Here is a 15314-nt window from a genome sequence, read left to right as displayed (position 1 = left end):
ATGTAATTATTTATGGATATATCGGTATGTAACTATTTACGGATTTATCTATAGATAACGTTAGTTACGACTATTTTATCTACGAATTTTTGTTCATAGGTAGTCTATAGGTAAAATTTTGTACCTACAAATTTTGTGAGTTACATACGAATTTTGACTGTAGGTAATAGAATTTTTTTTTGTAGTGTGATATCACCATGACCTTAACAAAGATTCATCTTTACCTTCTTAAACATCATTTGCAAACACTTATTCCTAGGAATGAAAACAACCAAATGAGAAAAGAGAAAAACAATAACTTACTATAAAAAAATTTACTTTACTTTCAAAACTAAAGAAGGTGAAGACTCTAGACAAACTTATGAAGAAAACCCCAATTTCTTGTACCAAACAATAAATTCCTAACTCAAGGTGTAGTTAACATGTAGTTGAGGAACTCCAAACTCATGCAACATGCAAACTTTGGATTCCCCTATGCATCTAAGGAACATCAACTTGTGTATGCACAAAATACTTCAAATTCATATGCAAAAGACAAACTTCAACTTCAGTTGCATACTAAATCGAAGATTCTGATATTAAAGATGCAACATGATAATATTGTCATAAAAAATAGACTATGTATTACATTCATCAATCAATATCAATAAAGTAGCTTCCCTTACTTGAAAAAATCCATATACTTTAAGCCGAAACCCACATTACTAAAAAAACACATATTTCCTGTCTATTTTCTTTTGAATTTTTTTTAGAAAACACTTGCAAATTTTGTTATGAACAATGGTTTGCAAGAATTTACAACCAATTTTTGCAAAATATTTTGCATAAAAACCTTTTTTTGCAAAATTTTTTGTAGGAAATACTAGTGAATTTTATAATTTTATAGGAAATAATTACCTACAAAGGAATTACTTGTCAAATAAAATTTGTAAAAAAAAAATAGAAAAAATAAATCATTTCTTGCGAAAACTTTATAACAAATTTTCAAGACAAATCTCATAAAATATAAAAACTTCTAATAGTGCCAATAAATTTATTTTCAATAGAGAAAGCTCAAATCTACTTTTAAAAAATCTTGATCATCATATGATATCACTATGATCCTAACAAAGATTCAACTTTATCCCTCAAACTTTCATATGCAAACATTTATTCCTAGGCATGCAAACAATCCAATAAGAAATCATCTCAAGAAAAGAGACAAAGGACTTACATTGAACAAAACTCTCATTCATATATTATTTTCTCTTATTTACTAGCATGCCTATGATGGATTCAGATCTCGAAAATGATGATATGTAAACTCAAAATCTTAGGAAAAAAGTATAGCAAATTTGAGTTTAGAAAGATACTAATTTTTATAAAATAAAATTTACACAAATGTTTTTTTTTTTATTTGTAAACTTTTTAAGTTCCTTAATGAAACAAAGTGTATCTCGTTTAAACCATTTATATTCTTAGACCAAATTACCCTATCATTAGAATAATTGATATTATAATTTAAATAATTTATATTGATTTTTATTAGTAATCTTTCTTATTAAAACTTAGGAGCTAGACGGGTCAAGTTGATTATATTTCGATAAATCTATCACCTAACTTCACCTAACTCAATTCGGATCAAATCAGATTTTTTTTAATCAATACAACTTTATCAAAATTATCATTCCTAAAATTATATTGAATTAAATCAATTGAATAATATGTTTTATTTGTTTTTCAAAATTTATTATTTCAAAACATTTGTCTAAGTTAAGTTTTGTTAGAAAAGACAAACTTTATCATTTACTATTTAAAATTGAATAATTTAATATTCCAAAAATATACATTTAACTAAAAGGAAAATAGAATAAATAGAATAATTATTATATTATTATTAGTATAATATACTTTTTTTGTTGAATTGAGTTGAGAATCCGTTATCCAACCAAAAATTGTGCTGTCGGATTTAATCTAACTAGAAAGGAATTCCAACCTTTTTTTTAAGTTCGTATTAAACTAGATTAAATGGTAGAGTTATTCAATCAATTAAGAATAAAAGTCGCAAATAAGTAAATGTAAATGTATTTATTGAATTAATTTAAAAAAACATATTTAAATAAATTAGTTCGTCTATCCATATAGAAATAATCAGGAGCGGAGCTAAAACTTTAACTTTAACCTAAACAAATATTTTTTTTTTCTTGTTAAATAAATTAAGGAATCACAACAAATATTATAATAACTATAATAAATTTTAGGCTAAGTATATTTTCAGCTTTTATTAAAATTCATTTTGGTGGGAAACTTTAATACATTTTTGTCTTTAAAATTTAAAAATAATGAATGTAGTCCTTTTAATCTAATTACGTTAAATATTTTTAATGTGTAAAACGCATTTCATGCGAACATTTAAGTTGTTTACACAGGTTTTCACTTCAATATCAGTTGAAAAACACGTTTTACATGTTAAAAAAATTTAACGTAATTAGGTTAAAAGGACTATATTCAAAACTTTGATACATTTTTGTCCTTAAACTTTAAAAATGAATGGATATAGTCCTCTTAACTCAATTACGTTAAATTTTTTGACGTGTCGAACATGTTTTATGCTAACATTTGAGTTATTTATACCGTTTGACACGTTCCTGCTTCAATATCGACTGAGAAACGCATTTTACATGTTAAAAAAATTTGTGTTGTGTTTGAACGAGGTAATTTAGAAGGGTAATTCATTTATTTGAAGAATTTAAAACTCTTCACACTAAAATGATTTGTTTCGACAAAGGTTGAGCCGAGTCATATCCAAATAATTTGAATATCAAGAGTGTGAATAAAAGTTATAATCTTTGAAAAAGAGAAATGAGAGAAAAAATATTATTAGTGTTTTTTTTACGACTATTATTATAAATTTAGAAAAATTATTTCCGATAAATATTTTATTACTTTTTGTTGTGGTGGTGGTGTTCCCATCCCCTTGAACTAGTTTGATTTTGACAAAGCATTAGGTTTATTTGAAGGCATACTATGTAGCCATGTTCATTGGACTATACCAAAAGCTCTTCCTAAGTTTTAGAATCATTGATGTTACATGTGAAAGAAGAGGATTGTTAAAATGGTATTAGGTTTAAGGAGTGAATTGAAATGATGAATTTTGGTTGTTGTTGTTGTTGCAGTACATTGTCACATCTCTCAACAGCTTTGGCATTTTCCCACACTTTGTGGACATTCTTCAGCCACAAATTCTTCATCTTCTTCTTCCATCCAACTTCACCAAAACACAATAATACAATACTACACATTCTATAAACCAAAACACTCTTTTACCTACATGCTTTCTCACACTTTCATATCATAACCAAACTCTAATTAGGATTTCATTTTAATAAATATAATAATAAAATGTTTAATTATAAAATGGATAAGTGTATTGATAATATATAGTCATAACTATCTCTTTTTCTTTATCAAAATATTTAATGTTTTAGTTAATAGTGTATGTTATTGTTTATATATATATATAATTAATTAATTACATAAATTGGTTTTTCTTATACGATTTGATCCTAGGCTTTTTTACTTTGGCTTCTTCGAGTAATACACACGACTCAGCTTACGATGGAAGCCAAACACTATAGATTTTTGCTTAAATTGCAAAATTAAGGTGATATTATTAAACAAAGTACATGTTTCAATACTAAAACAAATAATCACTAATTAATTATTTTTTTGTCCTACAAGTTTCATAAAATATCAATCTTGTAAACAAAATTGTCTGAAGATACTTTCAATGAAACAAAATAAATAGTTTTTTCATGAGTCAAAATTAACTTACAAAAAGATTAAAACATAGAAATTCATAAAAATTAACTCATTCTAGTTACTACAGCTTGTATTAAATATTTAGATTATGAAACTTTATTTTGATTAAATATTTAGAATTTGAAATGTTGACAGGTCCAAAAGTGAAGAAAATAAAAAAGAAATGGATTTAGAAGGCTAGGTAGGTCTGAAGCCTAACTCAATGAAAGAAGAGTTTTTGCATAAATAGTTTATTTCCCTAACATGAATATGATGATTGATTAGCAGCTTTTTGTGAAGCTGTTACTTTCTTACCATAATGCTGTCAATTAGCATGTCCAGTGCCAGAACTGCACCAGTACTACTTCTTTCCCTTTTCCTACCCATCATTTTCCTTCTTCTCAATTTCATCAAACATTTTTCTACCTTTTTCACCTTCAAATTCTACACCTTCTTCCAAAGATGATTATAAATTAGTTTAAATATTTTTTTTCCTTAAATTTGAATGAATTTTGTAATTAGTCTCTTTTCGAAATTTTATATCAATTTAGTTCTTCATTTCTAGAAATATGCGGATTTAGTCCTTCTTACCAAATTTTGTTAAGTTTATTTGATATTTTAAACACATTTTATGATAATATTTGAGTTAACATTGAAGCGAAAATGTGTCAAACGGTATAAACAATTCAAATACTATCATGAAATACGTTTGAAACCTCATATCAACTTAACAAAATTTGGTTAAAATGACTAAATTCATGCATTTCTAAAGATGAAAGACTAAATTGGTCAAAAGTTTTGAAGATGTACTAATTCCAAATTTTACTGAAACTTGAAGACCACAAACATATTTAATCCTTGTATTACAAATTAGTTTAAATATGTTTTTAATCTATACTTTTAATTTACGGATTAAAATTCGTTCCTGTCTCAAATTTTGATATATATTAATTTTCAAACTTTAAAATGAATGGATATAATCTTTTTACTTAATTACATTAATTTTTTTTATATGTCAAACGCATTTTTCAGTTGACATTGAAGTGAAAACGTGTCAAACAATATAAACAACTTAAATATTAACATGAAACGTGTTTCACACGTCAAAAAAATTTAGCGTGATTGGGGTAAAAAGACTATATTCATTCATTTTTAAAATTTGAAATCAAAATAAATTAAAGTTTTGAATATAAACAAATTTCAATTTCGCGTCAAACTTCAGAAACTAAAAACATATTTAACTCTTATAAATGTTGATTTCTCCCTCATGCTGACACTTCAAGTTTCATTAATCGTATGTCAAAATCCTCTTCTTCTTTTTTTCTTTTTTTCACCCACTCACATACTAGAGTGTTAATCTTGCTTAATGTTCCAACCTGAACACTCCAAACATGCAAAAGCAACTTCTATTGCCATCAAATATATAACTTTCTTTTATGATATATCTATGTTTCATTAGATACTTTAACACATATCAGCATTATAAACAACAAGACTACAATTTATGTATGTGTACTATACTTATAAGAGAAAACCATTAAAAAAAGTCGACTTTTTCCATAAACTAAAATTACATAAATTAAGAATTAAAAGTTGAGAAATGTTTAAGTTGATTTAAACTTCTAAAAGAACCTTCTTTTAACTAATATCGGTAAAAACAGATACTTAATATGTTAAGTATATCGAAACTGAAACTTATGATATATATGATTGTAGTTAAATGATGAATCGATAAACAGATAATTGGGTATGTTTGTTTTGGAATTTAAACAAGTTTTAACATTGATTTCCATGTTTATAAAAGGTTTTTATATACATTTTACAATATATAATTTTATTGGTTTTTCGAGGAGATTCATTAGAGATATTCAATACCATTGAAAGAATCATGTAAAAATTTTAATATCATTTTTAATTTAAAATTTTAAAACAATAAATTTATGAGTTTTACTTTATAAATTATTCAACTTTTTTGTATTTATCCTAAGACTTTAACTTTCACTTAAATTCTCAATGTAACTTTAACGTGATTTTGTGAATTATACGTAATTTCCAAACAAATAATTGGTGGTGTAAGGGAAGTAAATTGGAATTTTCACGATGAAAAGTTAATATAAATTAACATTGACGTGAGATATATTGCAAGGAAAAGTATGAAACTAGGGCTAGGGAACCCTACTTACTTGACCTTTTCCTTTTCTTTTTTATCTCTTGTTCTTTGTTTTCGTCTCATTTGATTTTAGCATTTTGGTTTCTGCAATTAGGTGACTTGCTTGACCTTACATATTTACCACAAGAGAATATATATATATATATATATATATATATATATATATATATATATATATATATATATATATATATATATATATATATATATAATTTTGCATACAATAATTTACAAATTACAGAATTTAGATGAAGAAGATATTGATATTAATTAACCAAATGGGTTCATAATAATAATAATGTTTTTTTTTTCTATAAATGAAAGTTATATATTTCAATATCGACAAAACTTTAGCATAAGAAATATCATTTTATCATTGTAGAGTCATGTACAATATTATAGGGGAGTGTTTTGATAAAATTAACTTATTTTAAACTAATTACTTAAAATCTTGAACATAAAAGGTTAAAAGTGTACAATAAGTTAATCTTTTTTGGGATAAAAGGTTGATGCTGAAAAAGACAACACAAATTAATAATAAAAGGAAAACATAATAAATTATGAAAGGATTAGGTCAAAACTCATGAAATACAAGAAGAAACATACAAAATTAAGCAAAAGTGAATGTAGATAGATCACGCTTATTCTTAAAGAAGTGAATCATGTAAAACTATAAGTCTTATTCCACCAAAAAAGAACTTGTATATTATTATTAATATCACATTTGATTAATCTATTATATATATAGTACAAGTGTCACTCTCTAAAAATATGTAAATAGTGAAAGATTATAGATTAACACAAAGTTAAACATTTCATCTCATAGAAGACACCATGTCACAAAACATAAGAATTAGTTGTGAATCACATTGTAAAATTAATGTTTTTGTTAGATTAAAAGTTATATGATCCATATTAAAAGTTATCTACAGTATCATGATATGTTTCGGTTTCTAGACAACCGAAACATATAAGACAAGTTAAAAATTAAAATCTGCACTAGTAAAGATTTATAAATTGTAAAATTAGTGTTGGCTTAAGTGTGACATAAATTTAAATAATTATTAAAAATAGATTTTATTAGCATAGGCTAAATCAACATTAACAAATAATATTAAATAATTTAGACTAATATTAACTAAATTCACACTAACTTAAATAAATATAAACTAACTTCATCATATTTAATTCTATTAACTTTTTTTATTCTAGTTACAATATAGAGCCAGCTCGACTAACATTATTTGTGATATTTATAGTTGATTCACTGACTCTAACTTTTTTTATTTATTTAAGCAATACAATAAAATCAGGATGCAAAGTTTTTACATAATAAAAATAACTAAATTTTGTAATGACTTAACATTTTTTAATCCATTGAAATTAAATTTAAAGTATTTATTTTTATTGGCTTAATCAACTATTAACATCTCACTTTAGAATCTCATTTTAGGGTATACAGTGTTTATTTAAACCTAGTTTATTATTTTCTTGTAATATTAACGATACTAAAAAAATAATTTCAATATTTTCTTTTACTTTTCATATTAATTAAAATCACGTAACACATAAATCCATAAGAAAAATTAATATATTAAAATGAAATTATATATGTTTAATAATATTTTTTTGGCTATTAATAAATTTATCATTTAAGTCTGTCTTGGCTTTTACATTTACTGAACTTCAGTTAGGCGACATCATATACGCCTAAACATTATCTTTTAAATTTCATCAAAACTCGTTTTAAACAACTTCCTCAAAATCAAATTTAAGGACTCTAACGTGCTCGCAGAAGGAAAAACACATTTTCGCTTAATCTTTCATGATAAGCACGTTTTCATTTTCAAATAAAAGTCTTTTTTAAATTAATATAAAGAGATTTCCAATAAATATTAAAGATATGAAAATGAAAATAAAAACGAACCAAAAATTAAGACTCACATTTTATAACCTAATTAAAGTCATTTATGATAAAAATAAGGGTGAAATATGTAACTTTCAGTAAATTTTGGAATTAGTCTATTTTGAAACCTTCGACTAATTTAGTCATTCATATTTCGAAATATGTGGATTTAGTTATTTTAAGCACATTTTTTAGATTTATTTAATGTTTCATACGTATTTTAGGATTATATTTGAGTTGTTCATACTCTTTGACACATTTTTGCTATAATCTATAACAATATATAAAGGGGATTCCCATTTTTGTGTCCACATTTCAAAATACCAATTTTACCCTTTAAATATAATAATTTATTAAATTTTTAAAAATTAACTGTTATTTTTACAAACTTTTTATAAAATCGGATGTCTTTGTTTCTTTTCTTCTTCTTTATTTATCAATGGTTATTTTTTTGTCTCTTCTTATATATTTCACTTTATCAATATTATTAACTTAATAACATTACAATATTATCATCTATTAATATAATATCACGCATAAATACACACAGGCGCAGGCGCGATAGCACCTGTGTTTACACTAGTGTTAAGTTAAATATTATTATGAAACGTGCTTAAAATGTTAAATAAACTTAACAAAATAAGCTCCGTTACAAAATAAACTTATCAAGATAGAGTTATAAGATTGCATTAATAATAAGAGTTCGGAAGAATATGAATATGAAAAATGTTATGTATACAACTCTTTGCATTAACATTTGAAAGATATAAGATTAATTTGAAAGATTTAAAAAAGGACGTGACAGAAATTATGAATCCAACTTATCTCGTTGACAAAATATTAACAAATAACATTTAGTAATATAAAAGAAAACTTATCAAAGTAGTTTTTATTGCATAAAAATATTATTTGTAGGATGTTATTTCTAATATATATATATATATATATATATATATATATATATATATATATATATATATATATATATATATATTTCCAGTTATATTTTTTAGTTTTCTTAAAATATGAAAAATCTCCCATCAACTAAAAATAAGATAAATTTCTATTCTGTAAACATAATTTTGTAAAATAATTTTTTAAGGATAATGTTAAATTTAGGATTAACAATAGTATCAAAATTATCTAAAAAATATTTTAACAATATTTATTTATTAGACCTATATCATGACATCCGTTTTCAAATATCAAATTATTATTATAATTTTCTAGTCTTACATTTTTGAAAAGTATAAATTTTGTAAGAATCATTAAAAAAAAGAGTAAATGCATTGAATGGTAAAAAAGAATTTGCACCAAGTGTGTGGGTGGCATGTAGAGAGGTAGCCCACGTGATAATTTCAGAAATTCCAGCAGAATTTGGTTCGCATGGCTGCTTTTTGGGCCATACAAGGTCCCAACATTTGACTCACTCTTTCTTTCTTTCTTTCTTCCCTTAATAATAATGTGGAACCATCATCACCACAAAAACTCCATTTAATGTCTGCAATTCTTTCATTCTCTCTCTCTCTCTCTCACACACACACTCACCTCTTTCAACACTCACATTTTTTCATCTATTCAATCCTCAAGCTTGCAAAATGCTATATATAATCAAAACCCAGTAATGAGTAGAAGAACAGTACAGTTTTCAAAAATGAAGAATTTGGTGTAGCTATAGGTTGTTGCATGGTCAGTGAGTGCAGTGAGTAGTGTGAGAGAATAATACATTTTGGTGCATGCATGTTTTGTCTACATAAGTACATTTAATTCCAATATTCACATCATATCATTTTGTTTCTTGCTGGCTGAATCACATCATAGATATATAGATATATATAGATATAGGTTATGGATCTGCTTCTGCAATGCTGCAATGCTGCAATGCTGCATGAGCTTGTGTTATGTCAAACTGACTATAGTACTGAAGAGAGATGTGTGACTTTGTTTTTGTACAAAATCAAGTGCACACAGAATTTCTGCATGCTGCATAGATCAGTGTAATGGAAACTAAACCCTCCAAGGAGGAAAATCCCAAGTCAACCAAAAAACCAAACTCATTGGAATCTGTGCATATGCAGAGATCAATAATTAACTACAGCTTTAGGTAGAGAATGTTTTAATTTGCTTCAAGATGATTGCATTCTTAGTGTATATAATCATGCATCAGTAAAGTACTTCATATATTTTAAGAAATTGTTGAAATTAAAGTTTATATATTTTTGTGGGGATAATAAAAGTTTGGTAAGAAGGTCATTTAGTGATTTTGCAAAGGAGTAGGTTGATTTAATGGTGATTTTGAAAATACGTATCAGTGGTTGCAGTAAGATTGTAAGATAAAGAAGAAAAAGGCTTTATGTTTCGCAGTATAGTCTATAAATAAAGCTGTTGATATTTAAGAAGTGAAGTAAGATCTGATTTATGCACTGACACCTTTTTCCATTTTTGTTTTTTGCTCCTCTTAGGTAGAATTAAATGGCATGCTAATCTTTGCTTAATCAGAAGTTAACAACACGACCACAGGGACTTAATCAGAAACCTCAGTGGGTCGAAGAATTTGAAAAAATAAAAATAAAAAAGTGATTGGGTTCATTAGGAGGAGAATCACATGGGTTGAAACTTTTAATGTAAAAAACATGGTGCCATTTTACACTGAAATAATGAAACAGATGCAGTTGCACTTGTTCTAAAGAGTCCCTTTCAAATGTTCAAAAACGAAATAAAGGGGTGCGTTTGGAAAAGCAAGAAAGCGAAAATTCAATTAAGCAATCACAAAATCCACCTAGCCATATATATATATCACAATTAATCATCATCTGGGAGCCACTCATCAGACGGACCAAACTCAAAAATCAGATTGTGGGTCCGAAAATTTATTCTCACCCTCTTCTTCACTTCACTAACCCCATCTCACCAACAACAACATTATTAGATCTCACGAAAAGAAAAAAAAAAACATTAATTTAGATGGCATATGTTATAAATATACTGCTTCTGATTTTTCTAGGTTCTGCTCTTGTTCAGTTCAAAATCGGGTTAATCAGTTTTTGTTTTATTGCTTTGTCTACTTCTCACATTGCTAATTAATTACTGCTCCCACCATCACCACCATGCTCCTTCTTCCTCTAACTTATCTGCCACAAAAGCAGGGTAATATTGCATTGCACTGCACCGCAAAATAAAAATATCAATATATATTTCTCCGTACGTTTTTGCATGTTCATTCCGTTCAACTAAAAAATTAAAATTAAAAATTCTTGCTTTTTTCATTTCATAACTAGATTGGCCTGCCCACAAGCTTGAACTTGAATGTAAAACCATTTTATGGTGAGTTTCTGGATTTGTTGTATATGGGGTAAAATTGAATTGAAGCAAAATAAAAACTTGACCTTTATGAATTTTTGTGGCAAAGGATAACATTGAAGTTCATTGGGTGAATGATATTGTAGTAAAGTTTTGTTTATACCTTTTGAAAAAAAGTGAAAAAGATGGAATTTGATTGGATTGTGATGGTAATTTTTCCATTGAAGTTGTAACATATATCACAGTACAGATCACCCACCAATTACCCACTGTCTGCAGAAGCCGCCTCATAAACTGAGTTTCCCTCAAACTCTCACACACTCTCACACCAATAGAGAGAGAGAGAAGAGTAGTAACTTTTCTTGGCATAGAGAGAAAGAGAAAGAGAAAGACAGAGAGAGAGAGAGAGATGGAGAAAGGGGACAAAAGGGTTCAGCTTTTTGAGGGTGAAAGTGAGATCTTTTAAGCGCACATCCATTTAGCAAAGAGGCAGAGTCTTAAACCACAAAGTGTGAAAAGAGAGAGAGAGAGAAAGAAAAACACACAGAGAAACACAAGGAAGAAAAAAAAGAAGAAAAAAAAGAAAAAAAGACTTAATGTGCACGCCATTGTGGTGAGAAAGAAAGATAGAGAGAAGAAAATGAAGTTCCAAAGCTAACAACAACACAACCTCTCCAAATTAGGGCTTTTATTCTCTCACTCTTTCACTTCACTTCACTCTCCAAACTCGCACAGGTAACACTTGTTCATAAACCCTTCCTTAAAAAAACAAAACCCATGTTTTTATTTTCCTTATTTTTCTCGAATCTCTTTTTTTTCCTTCTTCTTGTTCCTACCGGCTTATTTTATTATCGCTTTTTTCGTGTTTGCAGTGTTTGAGACATGTTGGACTACGAATGGGGAAACCCGTCTTCAATAATGCTAACCGGAAACGAGGAGACCGCCGCCGGGGCTTCCGACCAGACGCACCGTCAAATCTTCGACCACTACGCGTCGCACTCGCTCATCCCCGACCACTTTCTGCACGCGCCAACTCACTCCGCCGTCACCACCGCCGCGGCCGCCACCGTTGAGTTCACCAACCACCACCACCACTTCAACCCGCAGCCGCACCACCACCAAGTCAACAACCACCACCACCACCACCCGTTCTTCGACCCACGCGCCTTCCACGGCGCGTCCTCCGCCTCCTACCCTCCACCCCCTTCCATGCTCTCGCTTGACCCGCTGCCCCACGTCAACGCCGCCAACTGCGGCCCTGGGCCCGGCCCCGGCCCGGGCGGACTCCTCCTCGTTCCCAAGTCCGAGGACGTGGGACGGCCCATGGACTTTGTCGGCTCACGAATTGGCCTGAATCTCGGTGGCCGGACGTATTTCTCCTCCTCCGAGGACGATTTCGTGAGCCGTCTCTACCGTCGGTCCCGGCCGGCGGAATCCGGTTCGGCGGCTTCCTCCAACTCCCCGCGCTGCCAGGCCGAGGGATGCAATGCTGATCTGTCTCAGGCCAAGCACTACCACCGCCGCCACAAGGTGTGCGAGTTCCACTCCAAAGCCGCCACCGTCATCGCCGCCGGGTTGACTCAGCGATTCTGCCAGCAATGCAGCAGGTTGTGGTGGTGGCGCTTGTCTCTTCCCCCACCGTCGGAAAATTAACATCAATCATTGATATTGAGTTCGCCTCTCCCAGGGGCACTTCCGTCTTTTCCATACCCCTCGCGTACCAATTTTATTTCACTTTGCAACACAACACACCGAACCAACCACGGCTTTAACTTAGTTCAAATTAAATTTTCATTATTTAATCGGGAGCCTCACGAAATGACGAAAACATCCCTCGTTTTCGTTCCTATTTTTTTTTTGAATCCCAACATAGAAATTAAAATTAAAATCTGGGTGGGTCTTAGAAAAATTACGTTGGTTGGTTTCTTAGAAACTAATAAAAATGTGTGAAACATAGAAATGTTTCTCCATGGATGTAGGGGTGAGGTGGAAAAGACGGAATTGCCCTTGGGAGAGTGTTGATAATGATTGAGTTTGCCGTACGTGGGGAAATCCCGAGGGCATTTGCGTCCCTAACATGTTTCTTGTTTGCTCTTACTCTACTTTCAGTTTTGCAACCTACGTACTGCATCGTTTTGCTCCTTTTAGTTAGTACCATTAAAAACAGCTGCATAGTGCATTGCATCAACAAAATAAAAACTATATACTATTTTTATTTTTTTATATTTTTTTGGGGTACGTGTTTTTTTTTTGTCTAATTAATTAACTATTGTTTGATTTTGACGTGCAGGTTCCATCTTCTCTCTGAGTTTGATAACGGAAAACGTAGCTGCAGGAAGAGATTGGCAGATCACAATCGCCGCAGAAGAAAAACTCAGCAACCATCTCAAGAAATTCAGAAATCTCAACCCTCTTTGGATAATGTTGCAAGTACAATCTCTTTCTCTCTCTCTTTCACTCTTCTTCTTCTTCTTCTTTCTCTCACCATGTTCAATTATCACTCTGATTGCTACAATGGCTCATTGAACAACCAAGATCTGTCATCCGACAACAGAAAAAATCAATCCTTTTTTAAATTTACGCACACCATGTTTCCAAAACCTCACCTTCAGACTGTTTTGTCGGACTTTCTTTCTCCCACATGCATGATTCCTTGAAAATTATTGGTAGGGAGAAGAATGAGGGTTTTCTGTTGTTCTATTTTTGAATTATTTTTTTGAAGGATCTCCACCTGACTCCGGAGCCCAGTCTTCGTCGGTGACGGTGGCGGTGTCACCGCCGGACTATTTCCGGCAGAGGCCGTATCAGAGCGCGAACCCTTCCACAAATTCAAGCTCACTGTTTTTCTCCAGCGGGTAGTGCATGTTGGAGCAGTTTAATTTGCATGGCTAATCAACATTTGCAAGGAATTAACGAAGGAGCGTCAACAACAACAATAATGATGATAATCATAAAAAATAATATATAGTGAACTAGTACTACTACTACTACTTCTTCTTCTTTTTCTTTTTTCTTCCACTTGTAACTCCCGATCTTAGTTTCAAAGTTTGTATTAATTAAATCTGGCGTTATTGATGTGTACGAATTGTGATTTAAAGCATCTATGTTAATGAGGGTCTTAATGTGTTAATTGTTGTTGTTGTTGTTTTTGAATGGCTAGGTTTTATGGTAAGTGGCAAATGGAATTCTGAGGAATGGCCCCTACCTTTTTTATGATGCGTTCAGCTTTTATTTTCACTGCTGTAAAATTTAGTTATGGTAAACCGTAGAAGGGAAAATTGGACCCCTCTATTTGGATTTTCCCGGAAATAGGACCTGTTTCGTTTCTCAGGAAATTGTGGCAGCTGAGCACGGGTGTTCAGGTCTATACACATATTCATTTTCGAGCATTCAATTATTTTCTTTTTGTCTGTCCCTCAAACTTTTCCCAAAAAATTAAGGCATCATGTAAATCACTGTACTACTATCGTTTTACATGTAAATCCGTATAAAAACGGTTATTTACGAACGTAAATATCGTGAATCGATCTTATCTCTGTTATATGACATCGGTCTTTAATCGGTATATACAATAATCTTATATTGTTTAAGAATCGAGATAGGTTAAGATTAATTTAAATACACATTTTCAAACTTTAACACGGACAATACTAATCTGTAAGAGATTTTTAACACTCCAAATCGGACAATATCACGATTAGTGTCTTGATGAATTTTGGAGTCGGAATATGATATTGAATGAGAAAATAAAAGTGGTAATGAAATAGGGTTGGATGTGAATTTGTAGCTAGGAACATTTATTGGAATCCCTAGCCGTCAAGCTGTCTCCTCTATGGAAGCTATATAGCTGTACTAAACCCAGTTAATTGTTTCCAATATCAACCTGCAGATACCCTTTTCTCTCTCTCTATCTCTCTATCTTTCTCTCACTCAAACAATGTCATCATACATGTGTGGCTATTCCTTGTTAAGTACCTAACGGTTGGGTCTACCTAAAAACCAAACCAAAGTAGAGGGAGAGGGTATCCTAATCTTTGAGGTTATCTTATCTTAGGATCATTTCATTGCATGGGTCCATAATCCTAATTAAGGTCCAATGCTTAAGTAATTAAGCTCTCTCTCTTCACTTCGATGCTTGGTAGATTAAATTAATACACA

General features: G+C 30.2%; 1 protein-coding gene across 1 annotated transcript; it reads left to right on the top strand.

Annotated features, from left to right (window-relative positions):
• The first annotated feature begins 11452 nt into the window (after positions 1-11452).
• SPL8 (squamosa promoter binding protein-like 8) lies at positions 11453-14286 on the top strand. The gene is made up of 4 exons (XM_028051190.2): positions 11453-11891; positions 12029-12763; positions 13447-13586; positions 13879-14286. The coding sequence occupies exons 2-4, from the start codon at positions 12039-12041 to the stop codon at positions 14013-14015; spliced, it is 1002 nt and encodes a 333-aa protein (XP_027906991.1). The 5' UTR covers positions 11453-11891; positions 12029-12038; the 3' UTR covers positions 14016-14286.
• The last annotated feature ends 1028 nt before the right edge of the window (positions 14287-15314 follow it).

Source organism: Vigna unguiculata, chromosome 10 (genome assembly GCF_037176805.1).
Source record: "Vigna unguiculata cultivar grain cowpea cultivar isolate G323 ecotype 2 chromosome 10, ASM3717680v1, whole genome shotgun sequence".
Lineage (NCBI taxonomy): Eukaryota > Viridiplantae > Streptophyta > Magnoliopsida > Fabales > Fabaceae > Vigna > Vigna unguiculata.
Note: the sequence above shows the minus strand (reverse complement) of the source record. Positions and strands in the feature narration are given on the sequence as shown.